General features: G+C 39.1%; 1 protein-coding gene across 1 annotated transcript in view; it reads left to right on the plus strand.

The window, feature by feature from the left end:
• FBXL4 (F-box and leucine-rich repeat protein 4) overlaps window positions 1-20,816 on the plus strand; it is a 74,080-nt gene extending 53,264 nt beyond the window's left edge. The window contains exons 6-8 of the mRNA XM_006881198.1: window positions 6,162-6,233; window positions 10,911-11,223; window positions 20,311-20,816. Coding sequence (XP_006881260.1) covers window positions 6,162-6,233; window positions 10,911-11,223; window positions 20,311-20,474 — 549 coding nt within the window. The 3' untranslated portion in view covers window positions 20,475-20,816. The remainder of the gene's footprint in view (window positions 1-6,161; window positions 6,234-10,910; window positions 11,224-20,310) is intronic.
• Window positions 20,817-22,565: the final 1,749 nt, after the last annotated feature.

Below are 22,565 nucleotides of genomic sequence, written 5' to 3' on the forward strand. Positions count from 1 at the left end.
TTTACACTCTTCCTGAATGATATCTTTGACATCTTCCCACAACTCATCTGGTCTTCGTTCATTAGTGTTCAAGGCCTCAAACCTGTTCCTGAGATGATATGGTATGCTCAGTACTCTTCTCCAGCACCACAACTCAAAGACATCGATTCTTCTGTCATTTTTATTCATTTTCCAGTTCTCAGATGCATAGCAAACACTTGAGAATACCATGGCCTGAATCAGGTGCACCTTAGTTGCTAAGCTGACGTCATTGCTCTTTAACATTCTGGAGAGAAATGCTATACAAAAGTTAAAATCAGTGAACTTGAGCTATATGTATCAACATGAATAAATCCTTCACAAGCATTGTTGCAGAAGATATAAATGCACATTATAATAAAATTTATGCAAAGACCATTTACAACAACATATACTACTGATGGATATCCAGTGTGTACTGAACTTACATAATTTTTAAGTGTGCTTTTAGGCACTGAGTCATGATAATGGTTACTTCTGGGGAAAGTATGTAAATGATGAAGGGATCAAATAACAGAAGAATAAGCAAACAAGGGAAAATACTAATATTTGGTAAAGTTGAGTGGTGGGTACTTGCATATACATTATTATAGACCCTGTACTTCTCTGTATACTTGAGATAGGAAACAATTTAAAAGTAAAATACCAGGCAAATGTCATGACAGTTACACAGGGGATGTGTGTGTCTCTGTGTGTGTGTGTGTGTGTGTGTGTGTGTGTGTGTGTGTGTGCGCACGCGCGCGCATTTGTGTATATATTGTTGTTACATGCCGTCGAATTGCTTGCAACTCATAGCGACGTTATGTACAATAGCTCTGAAACCTTCCCTGTCCTAAGCCTGTCTCACTGATTCCAACACACCTACCCCCATTGCCCCATCTCATCTGGGGTCTTCCTCTCTGGCACTGTCCCTCCACTCTTCTGAGCATGATGTCTTTCTCCAAAGACTGGTACTTCCTGACCACATGACCAAATTATGTGAGATGAACCTTCAAAATCCTAGCCTCCAAGGAGAAACTTGGTTTCACCCTCTCCGACAGATCATTTGTTTTCTTGGTGGTCTATGGTATGTTCAAGACTCTTCTTCAGGACCACAACTCAAAGGCATCGATTCTTCTTCTGTCATCCTTAGTCATTGTCCAGAATTCTCATGCATAGCAAGTAATTGTGAAGACCATGGCCTGGGTCAGGTGCACCTTACTCTCTATACTGACACTGTTGCTTCTCAGTACTCTGGAATGGTCCCTGACAGCAGATTTACCTAATGCAGTTTGTCTTTTGATTTCTTAACTGCTGGTGCTAAGAGTGTTAATTGTGGAGCCGAGCAAGCTGTAAACTGTTAACAACCTCAATTTCTTCTCCATCTATCATGGTGCTGCCACTTGGCGGTAAGAATCTTTGTTTCTTGATGTTGACCTTTAATCCACATTGAAGACTACAGACCTTGACCTTCTGCAGCAAGTGCTTCAGTTCTGTGTCAGTTTATATATGTGTATAAATATGTTTCCCCCTTTCAGACGTGTGAGGTTGGCTCTAAAAATCTTCTCTAATATACTCTGAGTCTTGTGCAGGAGAAAATCTTACAATCCTGTTGGTAGTTAAATGAAAACCAGTCTGTGCCATTTACTCACAAGTTACTAAGTGAACTTATTTTCCTTAATTCATACTAACATTCTGAGAATCACATGTGATTGTCTCATTCATATAGCTTATGTTGAAAATTAAGCATAAAGTTAAAAAACATGCAAACACTTTTTGCTCATATTTTAAAGAAATGCTTAACAGAGAAACAGAAAAACTTAGATTGAGCCTAATACCCCTCTCTGACCTACTAGTGAGTGGTTTTCTGAGGCTGTAGCTTACACTGGAGGATCTTTCTCTTACTTATCCCTGAATGTCTTCAAACTGCCGCAGAGGTGCTGCCTTCACGTTAGCAGCACAGCTCTCTAGGATCCATGTGTTGTTGTTGTTATGTGCCATCAAGTTGCTTTCGACTCATAGCGACCCTATGTAAAACATCCCTAAACTCTGCTCTATCCTGTGCCAATCGCACCATCTCCGATACACCCATCCTGATTACCCCGGTCACTGAATCAATCCACTGTCCGAGTGCAGTGTTCATTATCTATCCCCTCTTTTACTCTTTTCCTCCCAACCTTGCACCTTACCCCTGTTTTATAACAGGGATATTACGTAGGAGTTGTCCTTTCGTGACTGAGATATTTCACTCAGCATAATGCCTTCCAGGCTCACTCATGTTGTGTAGTGTTTTACAAATTCGTTGTTTTTTAATACTATGGAGGCAGTCGCCAGAACAGAGCAAGAAAACACTGCCATGGCTCAAAATCAGGAAGGGTGTACGCAAGGGATATGCCCTATCTTCATACCTTCTCAATCTGTGCACAGAAAATATCATCTGGGAGGCTAGGCTCTGGAAGAAGATTGTGGAATACCAGAGGAATGTCTATCTGTGTTTCATTGACTATGCAAAGGCATTTGATTGTGTGGATCATAACAAACTATGGCTGACTCTGAGAAGAATGGGAATCCCAGAACACTTGATCATGCTAATGCGAAACCTATACTTGGACCAGGAGGCAGTTGTCAGAACAGAGCAAGGGAACACTGCATGGTTCAAAATTGGGAAGGGCGTACGCCAGGGATGCATCCTATCTCCATACCTTTTCAACCTATATGCAGAACAGATTATCCGGGAGGCTGGGCTCTATGAGGAGAAATGTGGGGTCAAGATTGATGGATGATTTATCAACAATCTGCGTTATGCAGATGACACAACCCTGCTTGCTGAAACTGAAGAGGACCTCATGCACTTGGTGCAGAGGGTCAAGGACTGCAGCCTAGAATATGGATTGAGGCTCAATGTCAAGAAGACAAAGATTTTCACCACTGGACCAATTGGCAGCATCAGGATGGATGGTGAAGAGATTGAGATTGTACACAGCTTTAGTTTGCTTGGCTCCACAGTCAACACTCTTGGCACCCGTAGCCAGAAAATTAAAAGGCGCATTGCCATGGGAGAGTCTGCTGTTAGGGACCTCTCGAAAGTACTGAAGAGCAATGGTGTCTCTCTGGAGACTAAGGTGCGTCTGATACAGGCCATTGTCTTCGCAATCACCTGTTATGCATCAGAGAGTTGGACAATGACCAAAGAGGATAGAAGGAGAATTGATGCCTTTGAGCTGTGGTGCTGGAGAAGAGTATTGAGAATACCATGGACTGCTAGGAAAACAAACAGATTCGTCCTGGAAAGGGTTAAACCGGGTGGTTCCTTGGAGGCAAGGATTCTGAGTCTCCGTCTAACATACTTTGGACATGTTGTGAGGAGAGACCGGTCCTTGGAGAAGGACATCATGCTTGGTAGGGTGGAGGGACAGCAGGAGGGGAAGGCCCTCTATGAGGTGGATTGATTCAGTGACTGGGATAATCGGGATGGGAGTGTCAGAGACAGTGCGATTGGAACAGGACAGAGCAGAGTTTAGGGCTGTTGTACATAGGGTCGCTATGAGTCGCAAGCGACTCTACAGCACATAACAACAACAACATTGAAGGAAAACTCATCAGCAACCCAAGTTGTACAGATGAAACAACCCTGCTTGCTGAAACTGAGGAGAACCTGAAGCGTTTGCTGCAAAAAGTAAAAGACTGTACTCTTCCATATGAATTGAAGCTCAGCATCAAAAAAACAAAGGTTCTCACCACAGGGCCAATTAGCAGCATCATGGTAGATGGTGAAAAGATTGAGGCTTTTAACAACTTTAGTTTACTTGGATCCACAGTCACCACTTTTGGTACCAGCAGCCAGGAAATTACAAAACAAATTGCATTGGAAAAGTTTGCTGCCAGACCTCTCCAAAGCACTGAAGAATAGCAGTGTCAGTCTGGAGACTAAAGTGTGCCTTATCCAGGCCATAGTCTTCACAGTTACTTGCTATGCATCAGAGAGCTGGACAATGACTAGGGATGATAGAAAGATAATTGACGCCTTAGAGCTGTGGTGCTGAAGAGGAGTGTTGAATATGCCTTGGACTGCCAGTTTGTTCTAGAGAAGGTGAAACCAGGCTGCTCCTTGGACGCAAGGATTTCTGTGGCTTCATCTGACATACTTTGTGGATGTTGCAAGGAGGGACCAGTCCTTGGAGAGGGACATCATGCTTTGAAGGGTGGAGGGACAGCACAAGAGAGGTAGGCCCTCAATGAGATGGATTGATTCAGTGGCTGGGGTAATGAGGGTAGGTGTGTCAAGACAAAAAGTTTAGCACAGAATAGATCAGGTTTCAGGCCTTTTGCACATAGGGTCGCTATGAGTCACAAGCAACTTTACAGCACATCACAACAACAACATTACATGTGTGAATGTACCACAGTCTTTCTACCTGTTAGTTAGTTAGTTGATTGGCAGTTGGGTGGTTTCTATCTCTTCACTATTATGTGTAACACCACAATAAACATGTGTCTTGCTAAAATTTGTTTGAGTTGCGGTTCTGGTTTCTTTAGGGTGTATTCCCAGTAGTGGAATAGCTGGGTTAAGTTTTATTTCTGTTTACAACTTTTAAAGTAAGTGTCAAAATGCCTTCCATAATGGTTGTACCATTTTACATTCCCACCAGCAAGTCAATAAGCATTCCAGTTTCTCCACACCCTCGCTACCATTTGCTGTTTGCTGTCCTGCTACACTTCACTATTGTGGCGGGATGAGATGGTATCTCATAGATGTTTTGATCTGATCTCTCTGCTGGCTGAGATTTTAAATATTCCTTCATGTGTTTGTTGGTCATCTGAATGTCATCTTTGGTTAAGTGTCTATTCATATATTGAGCCCATTTTGCAATTAGGTTTCTTTCGCCCTTTTCTTGTTGAGGAGTCTCTTATTAGATATAACATTGCCAAATATATTTTCCCAGTCTGTGCGTTTCTTTTTTACCCTGTTGGAGGTTTTTGATGTGCATAGGGATTTGATTCATAGAAAGTCCCATTCATCAATTATATTCTCTCCTGGTTGTAGGTTATTCATTATACTGGGGAGTCTGTTAATGCTGTCGACTGTGTCCTCTAAAGTGGTTCCTAGTTTTTCTCTGATGAGTCTTTGAATTTACACCTAGGTCCCTGATCCACCCTAAGTTGGTTTTTGGGCCTGGTGTGAGGTATGGGTCTTGCTTACCTCTCCTCCAGATTATATTCTTCAGTGTCTGAATAGTTGGGTCAATGAGAGTTGAGTAACAGCATCCTCATTTTGAAGTATTGTTCAGAAGTTAAAAAGGAAAAGTTTGGCACATAAGTTTTAATATTTTTCTTTAGTTCATAAAGGAAAAGCTACTGTTTTGTATTGTTTACTTTTTTTTATTGTTTACTTTTTAACATTTTTTTTTATGGCAGGGATATTATAAAACTCTCACTACATAAAAGATTTTAAAAGTCTTGTTTGTCTAGCAATCCAGCATATCTCTGGGTTTCTTTAGTGGTGAGACTATTATCCTTGCACAGGACAGGTGGGCTTAAATGGCAGGAACATGACTAGAAAGTACATGTTATGTATGTTTAAGTCAGCATGTTGCTCGTGACAGGCGCTCAATGGTTGTTGGTATCCTTGTCAGCAAAGAGAATCATTTGACATTAAAGTCGCCAGGCCAGTCCTGATTTGGGGTGGCTCTATTGGCAGTTCCATCAGGCTGCAGCTGATCAGTGAATGTCAGGGCTGCTGCTGGTCTTCAAGAGTGTCACCAGCCCTCTGAATTTTTTTCCCTCCTACTGCCTTTTCTCTCTCTCTCTCTCATATGGTTAAGAGGCGTGGGAGATTGGTTTAGCCTGGCGTTTTGTTCAGTCTTAACTTGACTTTAAAATTTACCTCTGGAAAGTGGACCAGAGGTCATAAAGAATATCGGTATCTTTGAGGGCATGCAAACCCCATATACAGTATGATGACTTAAGTGCAGACTAGTAGTGATTACCTTGACACCAAGCCAATCAATGACTGGAACACCTGGGGACTCATTAAATGGCATTTGTGGTGTCTGTAACCTAGGTTTTGAGCTGTGTTTCAGGAAAAGCAGTGACAGCCTTTAATGTCTAATTGACCTCTTTGCTTCACTTTCCATATTTGCCTCTGTCATGGTCCCCGATGGCAGCAAACAGCACTGCTCAGCATTTTGAACTTCTGCTCAGAGCTTCAGCACCTCAGCCTGGGTAGTTGTGTAATGGTAAGTATTGGAAAACTCTCTGTGGTTATTTTCTATCTCTTTTTTTTTCTTTCTGCATTGCTTGTGTGAATTTTATGTTCCTTTCCTTGACCCACTCTACCTACTCCATGTAGGTAGGAAAAAATTCAAGAATTTTTCATGTTTGTTGTTGACTACTTTGTACTCCACTTTCAGACAGTCTTCTTATACTGGAAATAATATCTATGAAATAGTAATATTATCCGTGACAACAAGGTAAGAAGTACCATGTGTTTAAAACAATTCCAATTTGCCTCAAGCCTGATACTTTCTCATATAGTCTACTTAACTTTTGACTTCTTTACAAAATAAGATACAAAAAAAACCCCAAAAAACCCTGAATAAAACAACCCAACAACAAACAATGCATTGCCATAGAGTTGATTCTTACTCAATAGCAAACCTGTAAGGACAAAGTCAGTCCTTACAGAAGTTGCCACATGTTTCTCCCACAGGGAGTGGTAATGATAGTTTGAACCTCTAAGCATTTGGTTAGCATCCAGTACTCCTTAACTAAGAGATCGGTAAGCCCCAAATAACAGTAGTTTTAGTGAGTTTTTCATAAAACGAAATTTAATTTTCAAATTCTGAGATTCCTATACACAGAGAGAAAAATGCTGCTGCTGATTTTTTTTTACATGCCTTCAAGTAAACTATTACTTATAGTGAGTGACCCCTTGGAAGCAGGAGTGGCATCCACTTCCTAAATAACATGCCTCTGGAAACTCTGTGAACTTTGATAAATGTCAGTGGCTTTAGAGGGGCTTCAGGTCGTTTGTTCTATGGTCACTATGAGTCATGCTCGACTCGAAGGCAGTCAACAACATAATGACTCATGAACAGATCAGACCTTGCTTTCCTTAGTCTGCAACATGTTTGAGCCCATGATACAGTGTTATAGTTGCTGTGTCAGGCCATCTTCTTGAGGGTCTTCCTCTCTATCTCTGTCCCACCATCTTTCCCAAGATGATGTCTTTTTTATGTTGTTAGGCTCTTCCTAACAACATAGTCAAAATATGTGAGATGAAGCTTTGCTGTCTCTGCCTCTAAAGAGCACCCTGGTTATACTTCCTCCAAACAGAATTGTTTGTTCTATTGACAGTCCATGATGTATTCAGTATTCTAGCACCAACATTCAAAGGCAGTAGTTCTTTGGTTGCCTTAACTATTGTCCAGCTTTCAGACACCATAAGGTGATGTTGTTGTTATGTGCCATTGAGTCACCCGAAACTCACAGCGGCCATCTCTCTGTACAGCAGCTCTGAAGCCTGCCCTGTCCTGATCCTTTCCCCAGTACTTCCTCAGACAAAAATCTTTCCCTGAAGTGAGTAAATGAGATTTGGACTTACATCCTCCTAAATGTGAGGCATGCATCAGTGTGAAAGACCAAATGCAGTGCATGGTGCAAGATATCACAGAAGTGACTTGTGGCCTAAGCCATCATATCAAGGGGTGGTTGAAGGAGGGAGGTGCTGGACTGGGTAGGTGCAAGTGCAAGGCATGCAGATGTAGCAGGAAAAGGGAAGGGACAAGACACATGCGCTGTGGTGGAGGGACACGGAATGTATTGATCATTTGTGTAAGGAAAATGTCTTTCATCTGCTCTTTCAGATAAAATGCTTGTCTGACAGGTATTGTTCTAAAACTAATTAAGGCAGACTAGGAAGAAGGATTGGCCATCCACTTCTGCAATAACAGGCCATCAAAAACCCTATGCACAGTAGAGTCCTTAGACGTTGATGTTAGTAATTTATTATTTGTGTTTGCTTTAATAACCTTACTGGCCACAGTGAAAAGACTGTTACTCTGTGGAATCCAATTTTTACTTTTATGGTTTGATTTTTTTGTTTGTTTTCTAAGTTTTTGAAAGTACTTTTCCATGAAATCTCATTGTTTAGGGACTGTTAGATTACATAATCTTTAAAATGCCTTCCTGATTTAAAATTAAGATTGTATGTGTTCAATATCAGCAGTCTGTCTGGCCTTCCACCTAGGCCAGGGGAAGACTGTGGGTCAGACTATTGATTACTCATGTACAAGTTCAATTTGAGGCCGGAGAAAATGAAAGCAAGTTCACAAGAACCAAAGTATCTTGAATCTGTTCCATATGAATTTCAAGATAATCTTTAAGAATAGGTTTGAAGCATTGACCACCAGTGATCAACGACCAGATGAGTTGGGGGATGATATCAAGGATCAGTCTTTAAAATCCTAATTCTGACCATCCTTGTCATTGTTGTTAGTTGTTGTCAAGTTGATTTTAACTCACAGCAACCCCATGTGTGCAGAGTGGATCTGTTCCATGGGATTTTCAAGGCTATGACCTTTTTGAAATGGATTGCCAGTCCTGTATTTATCAGTACGGAACCCCTGGGCAAGTTTGCATAACTGAACTTTTAGCTAGTAGCCATTTACATCATCTAGGGACTCCTACCACCACCCCTAAGGTCATACAATACATTTGATATTATGGTTGAAACTGAAGCTCTAATAATCATATCTCTATGTCAGTCAGGGTATAAGAAAGGAAATTTTCCAGAAGTTGAATTGTCTACAGGCTTATGTCTTATATATGCACTTACTCCTTACCTGCTCACTCAGTGCTCAGAACCAACTCATAGCTGACCGTCCAGCAGGTTTTCAGGGTCTATAAATTGCGTGAGAGAAGACTGACACAGGTAAATGTCAACCACCTTTGAATTAGCATTTCAAAACATGTGATAAAGTTTGCAGCATGAAAAACTGGGGAATACAATTTTTGTTCTGGCTACCCACAATACATTTATGTAAAAAAGAAAAAAGGAATGAAAGTTGTTGTTAGGTGCCATTGCGTCTGGTTTTTACTCATAGCAACCCCATATAACTATTAATTTCACTCTTTTCAACTTAGATTCTAATGCCCAAATCTGCCCATAACTCCACATTAATCCAGGTCTTCGTCATCTCTCCTCTGAACCATTTCAGATCTCTCGTCTTGGCTTCTTCTCAGCTATTATAGTCCGTTCTTGAGACAGTGACCAGAGGGACTTTTGTTCTAATGTAAATCTCACTGTGTCACTCTCCTGCTTACTAGCCTCCATTGCCTTTATGTAATACTTAAAATAAAAATCTAAACTTCTTCCATGGCATAAATGACCTGGCTCTTGCATGGCTTCACCTCATTATAGCCTATCCATTCCCCTCACAACCTTTGGCTCATATGTAGGCAGTTGACTGCTAACCATAAGGTTGACAGTTTGAGCTCCACAGGTGAAAGATAAGACAATCTTCTTCCAAAAAATTTTACTCCTGGGGACTCTAGACAGTGCTCTACTCTGTCCCAAAGCATCTGAGTTGAAATCGTGTTGACAGTAGGACCCTTGGGCTGTACAGATCCTTTCTCTGTTCCTTGAATGCACCGGGATCAATATTGTTCTAGTGTCTTTGCCTTTTTTGTTTTCTCTGCCTTCAGATCTTTTCATGACTGACTGTCTTCATGCATCTCTCAAGTTAAATGAAGCCTTCCTAGAAGGCTTCTCTGGAAATCCCAATAACCACTACCTTCCTCTCAACTTCTCTCACACATCACCTTGCCTTACTATTTTCACACCACTTATCAGTCTCGGAACTGGCTTTAAGGGAGTTCTGGTGACCTAATTAGTAGGGGGATTCATCTTTGGGTGATGAGGGAGAAAGGTACACAGTCTCCTCCCATATGAAAACCCACTAAAGGTTCAGCTATGAGTCAGTTCCAACTCAGTGGCAATGAGTGAGTTAATAAGTGAGTACACTAATTTGTCTTATGTAGTTGCCTGTATATCTTTTCCCATATGTGGGTAATATCTTTGTTTTTGCTTCACTGCCTTTCCCACCATCTAGACTGGTTTAGCATGTAGTAGATGATAAATAAATTAATAACAAAATGAAGAAGAGACATTAAATAGTCAATGAAAAAGTTTATTGTGTTTCCTCCTGATTTCTGTAATTTTGACCCCTGCTTTATATGCATTTTTTAGAAGAAACTATTTCAAGAAACAGAACGAAAGCATATAAAGCCCAAGGACTAAACTGTTTGATCCTGGCTCAGTAGACCTTTATCCTATGAAATAAGTTATTGAGCCCCACGAATCATGATAATAATTAACATAACCTAAATTACTTTAGTGTCATATATCCAGTTCCCAAATTTCTCCTTTAACCCCAAATTAATATCCTTGTTAGCATTTCCGTTAGTATTTTAGAGGCTAATAAAATGCATACCTTTTTCAGAAAGATATTATATACCTACCAACATTTATTAATCTTGTAGAAAGTAGAAGGAACTCAAACTAAAAAATAAAAATAAAAAACTGCAGGGTCAAAGTGGTAGACATAAAAGAGCTATATATAATCCTCAAATTCTTTAGGAGAGACTGAGGATTTCTGACTGCTTTTAGACAACTCATTAATGCCCTCTGGAATTCTGTTAAATGGATTTTTTTAAGTAAATGATTACTCTTGCTGTTTTATGAAACAGTAGCAGATCTGTGAGCCTGTGTAGGCAGATCTGTATTAAGGAGAATGTGGGTATGTTTACATGAAAACAAATAGTGGGAGATGATTAAGAATGTTCTAACTTGGTATAAACACTTTGCATTTCTGAGTATGAAATATAAGCGACTGGAATTGTTTCATTTCCAGATCGAAGACTATGATGTGATAGCTAGCATGATAGGAGCCAAGTGTAAGAAACTCCGGACCCTGGACCTATGGCGATGCAAGAATATTACTGAGAACGGGATAGCAGAACTGGCTTCTGGCTGCCACCTTCTAGAGGAGCTGGACCTCGGCTGGTGCCCCACTTTGCAGAGCAGCACCGGGTGCTTCGCCAGACTTGCACACCAGCTTCCAAACTTGCAAAAACTCTTTCTCACAGCCAACAGGTCTGTGTGTGATACAGACATTGAAGAACTGGCAGGTAATTGTACCAGATTGCAGCAACTGGACATATTAGGTAAGGAGACAATTTATAAAGTAGAGCCTGTTTCTTTGGTACAAAATCTAATTTAAAGCTTTCTGCAATAAAAACACTTTTTTTTTAAACGTCTATGTTCAATAGGAAATGCAAGATAGAGAAATAGGTAGATAGCAACTACACATATACTTCAGTAAAATAGGAATTGAAACACTACCAGCAACATTTTTTTTAATTTTACATGAAAAATAGAGATCTTTATTTTTTTAAACTTGATTTTTTAAAAATTAATTGTAATGAAAGTTTACAGAGACGTAAGGTTTCCAGACATTCATTGTTGCACTACCAGCAACAATTTTCAATACTAAATACAGTATTAGTCAACTGAATGTACCAGAGCTTGTTCACAGCCTTGAGAGCAATAATATAATTTTATAGGTAAACCTGTCAGGAAGTTTTAAATATCTACCTTCCCTTCCGCCACCCATGACATAAAGGAGAATCTAAATGAGCTTTGTTCTTCATTTTCCTCAGTGCTGGAAAACATGAAATTAATTTATTTATTTAATGAATTCAAGTTAGATAAGAAATGTTTCTTGATGTTAAACTCTTACTAAATAATATTGTAACATTTCCTTACTGATAATCCTAACTTTCAGGAATAGTTCAACCTCAGAGCAGAGTTTTTGAAAACCTTTTTCAGTTCTGGGATTTTAGTTCTTGTCCTTACTACATTCATTAGCAAGGAAACCTGGGGGCTGTTGTTATGTTAGCCAGAGCGTATAGCCAAACCACAGCTATTGCTCACACAATCAGTGTTTACACTTGCACTAGGTCCCTTGCTGTGATCCCTTAATCTCCCAGGAAGTGCAGATAATAAGTTCACAAAATACAGATATGTAGATAGACTTTTCTAATTTTTTGAAAGGAAAACCTGAAGATTTTCAGCACTTGTGTTTTTAGTTGCAACTAAAACATCTGTACAGTCAAAATGTATAATGTATTTGTGAATGGTATGTAGTAAGTAAAACTAGGCAGAAGTCCTTGTGTGCCTCTTGTATGTCTACTTTGGGTGAGATACTTCAGCTGTATTATAATTTACTTCATCTTCCCAGCTGAGGTAGTTGGATATTTTTGTCCTTTCATAGATGAGGGCACTGAGATTCAGAAATTCAGAGTTCCCAAGAATTACTTCAAGCCAGAGCAAAGGTTGATACTCAAGGTTTGGTTTGGTTTGCTTTATGCCTGATCAGTACTCTTTTTTGATATACACACCCATTTACTTTATTTCTTTCCTACTCCAGTTCTTCCCCAGATTAGTCTAGAGAACTATTTTGTTTTGGACAAGTTTAGAGTCATTGAGGGCCTTTTCAAGTGGATCACTGATCGCAACAGGCTTGACTTAAGGGCATGATGCTAGTGTTGATTAAACTCTGTTTTATAACTAACTCCTAAAAAAAATTAAAAAAAAAAATCACACATTAGTTCTACGGAGCTCTGGTAGCAAGGTAGCTAAAGAGCCCGTGCTGCCATCCTAAAGACAAGTGGTTCAAATCACAAACTGCTCCAAAGTATTTGAAAGAGAGGCATTCTTCTTCCTCGCCATTTACAGCATCCAGCAACCTGCTGGGGGATCAGCTATGAGTTGATTCCAACTTGATGAGAAAGTTGTTGTTAAGTTGGCATTAGATTTGAATGGTAGCCAGTATCGGGAAAAAGTTCTTTAGAACAACAAAGAAAGCAATAAAGCTGACCTAAAACAAATTTTTATGTGTTTGAACAATGTGGAAACAAATGTGATGAATAATGAAGTTGGTTGTGTAATAGCCTAACCTTGAACTGGTAAATATATTAATTATTTTACACAGACAGTAGAGAAAAATAGTTAAGACATATCATGATTTTTTTAAGTTGCTTCTTTTTTGTTGTTGTTGAGAATATACTCAGCAAAACCCAACACCGACATATTTCAACATATCCAATCAACAACATTAATTACATTGATTCTTCATGTTGGACAACCATTCTCACCCTCCTTTTTAACATAAATCCACTGTGTCCTAAGTATCTTTCTCTAGCTGCTGTTGTCAATTTAACCCATGTAGATAATCTTCAAAAATCTTAGTGCTCAAGGCAGACATATTTTACTAGTTAATTAAACTGTTCGTTATCTTTAAGAAGCCTTCAGGAGATATATTTTGCTGAAGGTTTAAGGGTTATTTTTTTGTATATTGTTTAATGTTTCTGCATAGAAAAATCTAGTTTCCCAGTACCACTTAGAGAATAAACTCTTCTTTCTTCATCAGATAATTTAGTGCCCTTGTAAAAAATTGGCTGACCACATGTGTGAGTTTGTGAATTCTTACTCTATCTCATTTGTCTTTGTATCTATTATTACACCAGCATCCGGCTGTTTTGATTACTGTAGCTTTGTATTTTTCAAAATTAGGAAGTGTGAGTCCTCCTAATTTATTCTTCTCTTTCAATGTTTTTTTAGATATTTGGGATCTCTTTCCATGGTCTAAAAGGTGACAACTGGTCTTTCCATTTCCATTTAAAAAGCTGTTGAGATTTTTATCTGAATAGTATTCAATCTATAGATTGCTTTGGAAAGTATTGACATCTTAGCACTGTTAATTCCTTCCATCCAGGTACATGGGGAGACCTTTGTGTTTAAATTTTCTTTAATCCCTCTCAGCTGTGTTTTATAGTATTTATTGTTTAAGTCTTTCACATCTCTGGTTACATTAATCATAGGTATTTTATTCTCTGAAATTCTGTTGTCAATGAAATTGTTTACCTAGTTTCGTTTCAGATTTGTTTTTGCCAGTATACATGAACTAAAGTAATTTTTGGTTTTTGATTACATAGTCTACCTTTGCTAAGTCCCTTTATTACCTCTAAAAGTCTCATGTCTCTCTTAATAGTGATAATTTTACTACTTTTCCAATCTGTTGTTGTGTATCTTTGAGTTTGAGCCAACCTATAACTGACCTGCTAGCACAATTGCCCATCTTTCTCCCATGAAGCAGCTGGTAGATTTGAACTGCAAGCTTTTGGAGTGGCAGTGCAACTCCTTACCATTAGGCTACCAGAGCTTCCTGTCTTTCCAGTCTGTTGCATTGTAGATACCAGTTGTTTCTTTTTCTTGCCTATTGGTGTGAAGTACAAAGATAGGGAACCCTTGTCTTCATGTTTTTGTTGTTGTTATGTGCTTTTGAGTCTCTTGCAACTCATAGCGACTTTGTGTGCAGCTCTGAACCTTGCCCATCTCAAGCTGATTTCATCATCTGAGACACGCATATACCCCCGTTAGCCAGTCACTGGGTTTTCATCCTTCTCATCTTTAGTCTTCCTCTCTTGTGCTGTGCCTCTACCCTTCCAAGTATAATGGAACTTGTCCCTCCTGGCAACATGGCCAAAGTATGTGAGACAAAGCTTCAAAATGCTTGCCTCCAAGGAGCAGCCTGGTTTCACCCTCTTCAGGACAGACCTATTTGTTCTCTTATCAGTCCATGATATGTTCAGTACTCTTCTTTAGCACCACAACTTAAAGCATCAATTCTTCTGTCATTCTTATTCATTGTCCAGTTCTCAGATGCATAGCAAGTAATTGCAAAGACTTTGATCTTCTGCAGTAAGTGCTTCAAGTCTTCCTCACTTTTGGCTAGGTTGTGCCATCTGTATAATGAAGGTTGTTGATATGTCTTCCTCTAATCCTGATGCCACATTTGTCTTTGTTGGTTTTTTTTCTTATTTCTTTTTAGTTTATTATTTTGTGTGTGTGTGTACCGTCAAATCAGATCTGACTGGTTCAGGAGGAGATTGCCTCTCCTTCTCCAGCACAGCATCTGGTGGATTCAAACTGGTTATCTCTGGGATTGCATTGCACACATTTGTCTCTGTAAAGCCCAGCTTCTCAAATTATCTATTCAGCATATAGATTGTAAAGGTGCAATAAAGGCCACATCCCTGATGCACTCCCTTCTTGATTTTTGAACCATGCAATATTCCATTGCTCTGTTCAGACAGTTATCTTCTTGGTGTAGATAGAAGTTTCACATGAGCACAATCAAGTGTCTCTGGGATTCCCATTCTTCTGAACCTTAGCAAGAGTTTGTTATAGTTCACACAGTAAAATGCCTTTACATAGTGGATAAATCACAAGTAGGCATAATTCTGGTACCCTCTGTTTCTACTGAGATCCATTCTGATTCAGCAAAGATATCCATAGTGCTATGACCTCTTCTAAATCTAGTCTGTATTTCTTGCTGTTCTGTTAAGAGACTGTTAACAATCTTTGGAATCTTTTGTTTGCATGTGATATTAATAATGTCACACAGTAACAGTGATACTTTGTTTGCATGTAATATTAATGATGATGTTGTTATTGTTCGGTGCTGTCAAGTTCTGTAAGTAAGCCCTGTTCTATCTTGTGCCATCCTCATACTTCCTGACACACAGGAGCCCATTACAAGAGTCACCATGTCAGTCCACGTGGTCGAGGGTCTTCTTCTCCATAGCTGACCCTCTAACCTTCCTAACATTGTGTCATTCTACAAAGAGTAGACCCTTCTGGCAACATGCCCAAAGAATGTGAGGCCAAGCCTCTTCATTCTTGCCTCCAAAAAGCACTTTAGCTGCACCCTCTCTGACATAACTCTTTGTTCTTTTGGCTGTCCATGGGACCCTATGCACAATAACTCTGAATGCTACTCTATTCTGAGCCAAGCTCACTGTCTCTGACACACATTATCTCAGTTACTGTGTCAGTCCATCTCATCTGCTGCCCCTCCACTTTCCCAAGCATGACATCCTTCTCCACAGACAGGTCTCAGCATGCCCAAAGTATGTGAGATGGAGCTTCAAAATGCTTGCCTCCAAGGAGCGGCTTGGTTTCACCCTCTCCAAGACAGACCTGTTTGTTCTCTTGGCACTCCATGGTATGTTCAGTACTCTTCATCAGCACCATAACTCAAAGGCATCAGTTCTTCTGTCATCCTTGGTCATTGTTCAGTTCTCTGATGCATAGCAAGTAATTGCAAAGATCATAGTTTTGATCAGGGACACTTTAGTCTCTAGACTGACATTACTGCTCTTTAGCATTCTAGAGAGGTCCTTCACAGCAGATTTATTATACTACGATGTTGTTGTTGTTGTTGTTGTGTGCCACTGAGTCAGAACTGACCCATTGCTTACACTCCAGTGCATTTTCAGAGGCAGTATATTGGACAGGAGAATATTGCCCATTCTTCTCTGGTGGAGCAGTTGGTGGGTTGTCACCACATGCCTTTCGGATTTCAGTGTAGCTTCTTAACACTAGGCTACCCGAGCTCCCTACATAATATATTTTATATGTTGGTGGTGGTGGTGGTTGCCGTCAAGTCGAGTATGACTCATAGTGACTCTACGAATAAATGACCTAATGCCTTTCCTTAATTATCGTTGTTTCTCCAAGTTCATAAAGTTTCCATAGGCATGTGGTTTAGAAAGTGGATGCCACTCCTGCTTCCAAACCTTTTATACAACTGAGAGCTTCACCAAACACTGTCCTCTTTGGGGAAACCATTATAGTGTTTGATTCCCCAATGGCACAAGGTTAAGTATCATATCAAACCCATATTACCTCAGTGCAGCAAATTGATGAAGAGTGATGTGCAAAGTAGAAGAATGTTCCTCCAAATATAACAACACTGGTCTCACTTAGCAGTGGTTAAGTGTTGTAAAGTCGAATACAACTCATAACAACCCTGTGCACCAAAGGCCTAAACTGTGCTTTATAATTAACATAATTTCATATTTTATATATATATAATATATATATATATATATGTTGTTGTTGTTGTTGTTATGTGCCAACGAGTCATCTGCAAAGGCAGAGATTCTTCGGTCATGTTTAGTCATTGTCCAACTCTCTGATGTATAGCAAGTAATTGTGAAGACTATGGCTTGAATCAGGGACAGCTTAGTCTCTAGACTGACATCATTGCTCTTTAGTGCTTTGGAGAGGCCTCTGACAGTTTATTTCCCTTATGCAATTTGTCTCTTATTTCCTGACTTCTACAAGCTGAATTTGTTAACAACTTCATTCTCTACTCCATTTATAATGGTGATGCCAGTTTTCCCAGTGGTGAGAATCTTTATCTTCTTGATGGTCTTAAGTTAGTATTGAAGACTACAGTCCTTGACCTTTGGCAGCAAACAGTTTAGGTCCTCAATTTCAGCAACCAGGTTTGTGGCATCTGCATAACGCAAGTTGTTGATAAGTCTTCCTCCAATCCTGATGCCATATCCTTCCTCTAAAATCAAGACTCTCAAATGATCTGGCCTGCATATGGATTGAAGAGAATATAGAAATAGAGCCATGCAGTGCTTTTTTTTTTGTTCTGTTTTAATAACTGCTTCCTTGTCCAAGTATAGCTTTCACATGAACACAATCAAAGTGTTCTAGGATTCCCATTTTCTCAAGATTAGCCACAGTTTGTTGTGATCCACATAGTCAAATATTTGCCTTTGCATAGTCAATGAAACACAGACACTCTCTGGTACTCTTTGCTTTCAGGCAGGATCCATCTGACATTGATGATAATGTCTCTTGTGCAACAGCCTCTTCTAAAACCAGTTTGTATTTCTGCTAGTTCTCTGTCAGTGTACTGTTCCAGGTGTTTTGGGATAATATCTTCAGTGGGATTTTATGTGATACTGTTCAGTAGTTTTGACACTCTGTCAGGTCATCTTTTTTTTTTTTTTTAATGGGAAGAAATATGAATCTCTTCTAATTAGTGGGCTAGGTGGTTGTCCTCCAGATTTCGTAGTACAACCTGGTAAGCATGTTCGGGGCAGCATCTGTTTGTTCAAATATATCAGTTGGTATTCTATCAATTCCTGGGGCCTAGTTTTTGCAGATTCCCTCAGAGAAGCTTAAACTCCTTCATTCATCACCATTGCCTCTTGATCATATGTTAGTTTATTAAATTCTTCTGTATCAATCAATTCCTTCTGATACACAGAATATGTATTTATATACTTATGTATAGATATGAAGATACAGACATATATCTCAAATGCCATGAGCTATAGTGAGACCTCAGGAGACACTAAAGAACCATCAGAAAGGAAGGAAGTGATGCTATGCTGTTTTTTTCCCTTTTTCTATCCTGCTTGTTCAAGTACTTCACCTTCCCTCCTGCCCTTTGCTACCACACACTTGCAAAAACTTCTCTATCTCCTTGTTTCTTTGGACTTACCTTATTCTTTTCTTATCACTCTGCCTGCTAGTCCTTCTCTGGATATGCATATCCAAATATAACAGCTCCAATCCAGCTTTGTGTGTGTGCTGAGTACTGTAGAGTCTGAACCAACCCATAGCTGACCCTCCAGCAGATTTTCAGAGGCTTTTAATTGCATGGGAGGAGGTTGCTGATCTTTGTTCCTCAGAGCAGCTGGTGGATTCAAACCACATGCCTTTGGGATTATACCACTATGAAATGTCTAGCTACTGAAGCCTTCACTTAATTCCAATTTTTAATCTCAGGAGAATCTGAACTGGTTTGTCTTGAGTCCAGTCACAGCCAAGGTAGCAATGCAGACAGCTTCTGAAGACCATAGTAGAGAGGCTAGTAGAAAGGATTTCTCTGGAAAAGACATAGATTAGCATTGCAGAACTTTCCACAAACCCTCCCACTTGATATGTGTATGTAATACAATTGTGTCTAAAACAAAATATGTGGTAGAACTGATGACATTTTAAAATCAGCTAGTATTTGGGACTTCCTACATGTGTGTTATGTATCAGATGCTTATATCATTATACAGTTTAGTTTATAACTGAATATTCAATACATATTACATTTAACACAGAGTAAGTAGACTGCAAGGCACCTTGTTGGCACAGTGGTTACGCACTCAACTGCTAACCAGGAAACTGAGAGTTCAAACCCATCAGCTGCTACACAGAAGAAAGATGTGGCAGTCTTCCTCCATAAAGATTATGGCCTTTCTTTTAAGAACTATTTATAAAGAACCAAATTGAGAGCAGCAATTTGAAATATTAGCTAGGAACCTTAGAGGGCAGTGAATTTATGTTCATGGAAGAGGACCAACTCAGGAAAGAAGAATACAGATAGTTGTACAACTTGGAGAAAGTCACTGTCACCAAATAGTACATGCAGAAACTGCTAAATTGGTGTATGTTTTGCTGTGTGTGTTCTCGGAAATACAGCAGCAAAAAAAAATTAAAGCCTAAGGACAGTTCTGCCTTGTCCTGAGGCTGTCGTTGTTCTGTAGTTGCTGTCGTTGTTCTGTAGGGTCACTATGAGTCAGCTCTTTGGCAGTGAGTTTTGGGTTAATTGGAGCTTATCATCAACATCTGCTTTCTGGTGGTAAGTGCCATTTTATACTCACTATGACTGTACTGTAAAACTTATCAAATTGTGTTGTTACTTTCAACATTGGTCAGTGAGTTATTTAAAACAGACACCTGCCATCTTCTTTCCATTTACTCTACTTTCAACAAAGCTTCAGCAAGACAATTGCTCTGTGATTGCATTGCATAGAAATTTGAATTGTAGTTAGCATCCTTGTCTGATTTGACTCAGGGAATGAGGAAAATGAGACATGAAAATAGTTTTGAACTAGTTGAAAAACAGAAAAGTCTAGAGAAGCTGATTTGAAGAGATGGGATGTAGAAATGAAGAAAGTGAGTAAAGAAATAAAGAATAAAGAAAGTGAAGAAAAGTTTGAGTTTAAAATGAACTTAAAAATACTTGGGTTGTCTGCTAGTCTATGAGTAAGAAATTGCACTGCAATCCAAAAGGCATGTGGTTCGAATTCACCAGCTGCTCCACAGGAGAAGGGCGAGAAGGGCGTGTTTTTCTGCCTCTGAAAACTTGCTGGAGGGTCAGCGATAAGTCAGTTCTGACTTGATGGTACAATCAGCAACAACAGATATCAAACTGACTGGGGAAATAGAATTTTTACAAAATCATTTCAATATTAAATCTTTCATTCCTTAAAACATTTTCCCCATTTTTAAAAGGTAATTTAATGAAAACATAATAATGAAGAAATTTATTAGGACATTATATGAATGTGATACTTAAGATGTTGTTTTGTTTGTTTAAACAGGAACAAGAATGGTAAGTCCAGCATCTTTAAGAAAACTCCTGGAATCTTGTAAAGATCTTTCCTTACTCGATGTGTCCTTCTGCTCACAGATTGATAACAGAGCTGTACTAGAACTGAATGCTAGCTTCCCAAAAGTGTTCATAAAAAAGAGCTTTACACAGTGACTTAATGTATGTCTTATAATAAAATTTGTGTGCTTTTTTAGGGCTTTATTTTGGAGTTGGTTTTACTTTGTTGCTTTGTTTAGTTTTCGTAGTAGTAGGGATTAAAACATTTGTAGGTTTTAAAGAAAAATGTCAAATTGCCCATTAAATCAAATACGGCTACAAGTGAGTGTTCTCACAAAATACGGCCAGCATTTTTCTTCAGTAGCTCAGTGGCTGATCCTGTTTTTACTGTACATTAATCAGTGATAACATGCTTTAGACAGAAATACATTGTTTAATAAAAGAATGATGTGAAGACATTTTAACTTATTTTTAAAGGAATAGCGAGCAATATATTATATTTGTGTAGAAATGAAAATAATTTTCATACCTCCATGTAAAGAATATTGAATATTTTATTTAGTCTTATTACCTGGCCAAAATTTTGTTTGCTATGTACAGAATTGTCAGAACTAGTTTGAGAATGAGGCTTATTTTTCAAACTGATGCATTTATTGCAAGATAAATATTTTTTTAAGTAAAGTGTTATCTTAGAATTTGTCTTTACTGATAAAATGCATACATAGAAAAACTCTTAACTGAATTTGTGGCAGAGATAAATAAATAATTACTTGCTTTTCCTGCATGTCAGAGTACTTGCTGTCAAGTGCCTATTGTCATTTGTAATGTGTAAAAGAACAATTCAGTCTTGGCTTCATTGAAGTGCACTGGATAATATTGAATTGTGTTCTGTCTGCCTATCATCTAAAATCCACTTCAAACAAACAAATATTTCTCCTATTCTTACATAAATTGACTACTTAACAGTTATTTAAAAGAAAAACAAAACAACCACATACTTTTGTTTTTTGAGGGGCAGGTGTTGATTATGTTTAGTAGCGAGTTGTGTGTTGTATAGCTAACCCAAAGGCTCTGCAGTTCAAATCCACAAGTCACCCTGCCCAGAAGAGCAAAGACTGGCAGTTTCCTCCCACTGGACTTACAACCTTAGAAAACAGATGGAGGGTCCCTAAAAATTGGAACCGACTTAGCGGCAGCAAGTTTGAGTTTTGACACCTAATTATGAATAAATTTACAGTAACTGTTCAACTTGAAATGGTTTCTTACCTTTAAAAAAAACCCCACAAAACACTTCTATAGGTTTACCTATTTCACTACTGGCTAAGAGCAATATAAATATATGGTTACAATCAAGAACAAATGGTAAACAATAAATAGTTTCCCACTCTTAAACAGATGCCTTAAATTTTTTTCTAGAGGGAAAGATTTAAGGCTTCTGAATTCAGCATGAACTTTATATTTTCTTCTGTCCCAAGTACCTTAAATAATTAAAAATCAGCTATAATAGGAAAAAACCAAAAATTGTTATGTAGACGTAGCGAATTGATTTAGCTCTACTAACAATCTGCATTACGCAGATGACACAACCCTGCTCGCTTAAACTGAGGAGGACCTCATGCACTTGCTGCAGAGGGTCACAGACTGCAGCCTTCAGTATGGACTGAGGCTCAATGTCAAGAAGACAAAGATTCTCATCACTGGACCAATTGGTAGCATCAGGATGGATGGCAAAGAGATTGAGATTGTTCACAGCTTCAGTTTCTTCGGCTCCACGGTCAACACTCTTGGCACCAGCAGCCAGGAAATAAAAAACGTATTGTGATGGGAAAGTCTGCTGTTAGGGATCTCTCTAAAGTACTCAAGAGCAACGGTGTCTCTCTGAAGACTAAGGTGCACCTGATACAGGCCATGGTCTTTGCAATCGCTTGTTATGCATCAGAGAGTTGGACAATGACTAGGGAGAACAGAAGGAGAATTGATGCCTTTGAGGTGTGGTGCTGGAGAAGAGTATCGAATATACCCTGGACTGCCAAGAAAACAAACAGATTCATCCTGGAGAGGGTTAAATCAAGCTACTCCTTGGAGGCAAAGATTCTGGGGCTTTGTCTGACATACTTTGGGCATGTTGCAAGGAGGGACGGGTCCTTGGATGCTTGGGAGGGTGGAGGGACGGCACAAGAGGGGAAGACCCTCTATGAGATGGATTGATTCAGTGACTGGGGTAATCGGGATGGGAGTGTCAGAGGC

The sequence above is a fragment of the Elephantulus edwardii genome, unplaced genomic scaffold (assembly GCF_000299155.1).
Source record: "Elephantulus edwardii isolate Elephantulus edwardi_28Jun2011 unplaced genomic scaffold, EleEdw1.0 scaffold00013, whole genome shotgun sequence".
Classification (NCBI taxonomy): domain Eukaryota; kingdom Metazoa; phylum Chordata; class Mammalia; order Macroscelidea; family Macroscelididae; genus Elephantulus; species Elephantulus edwardii.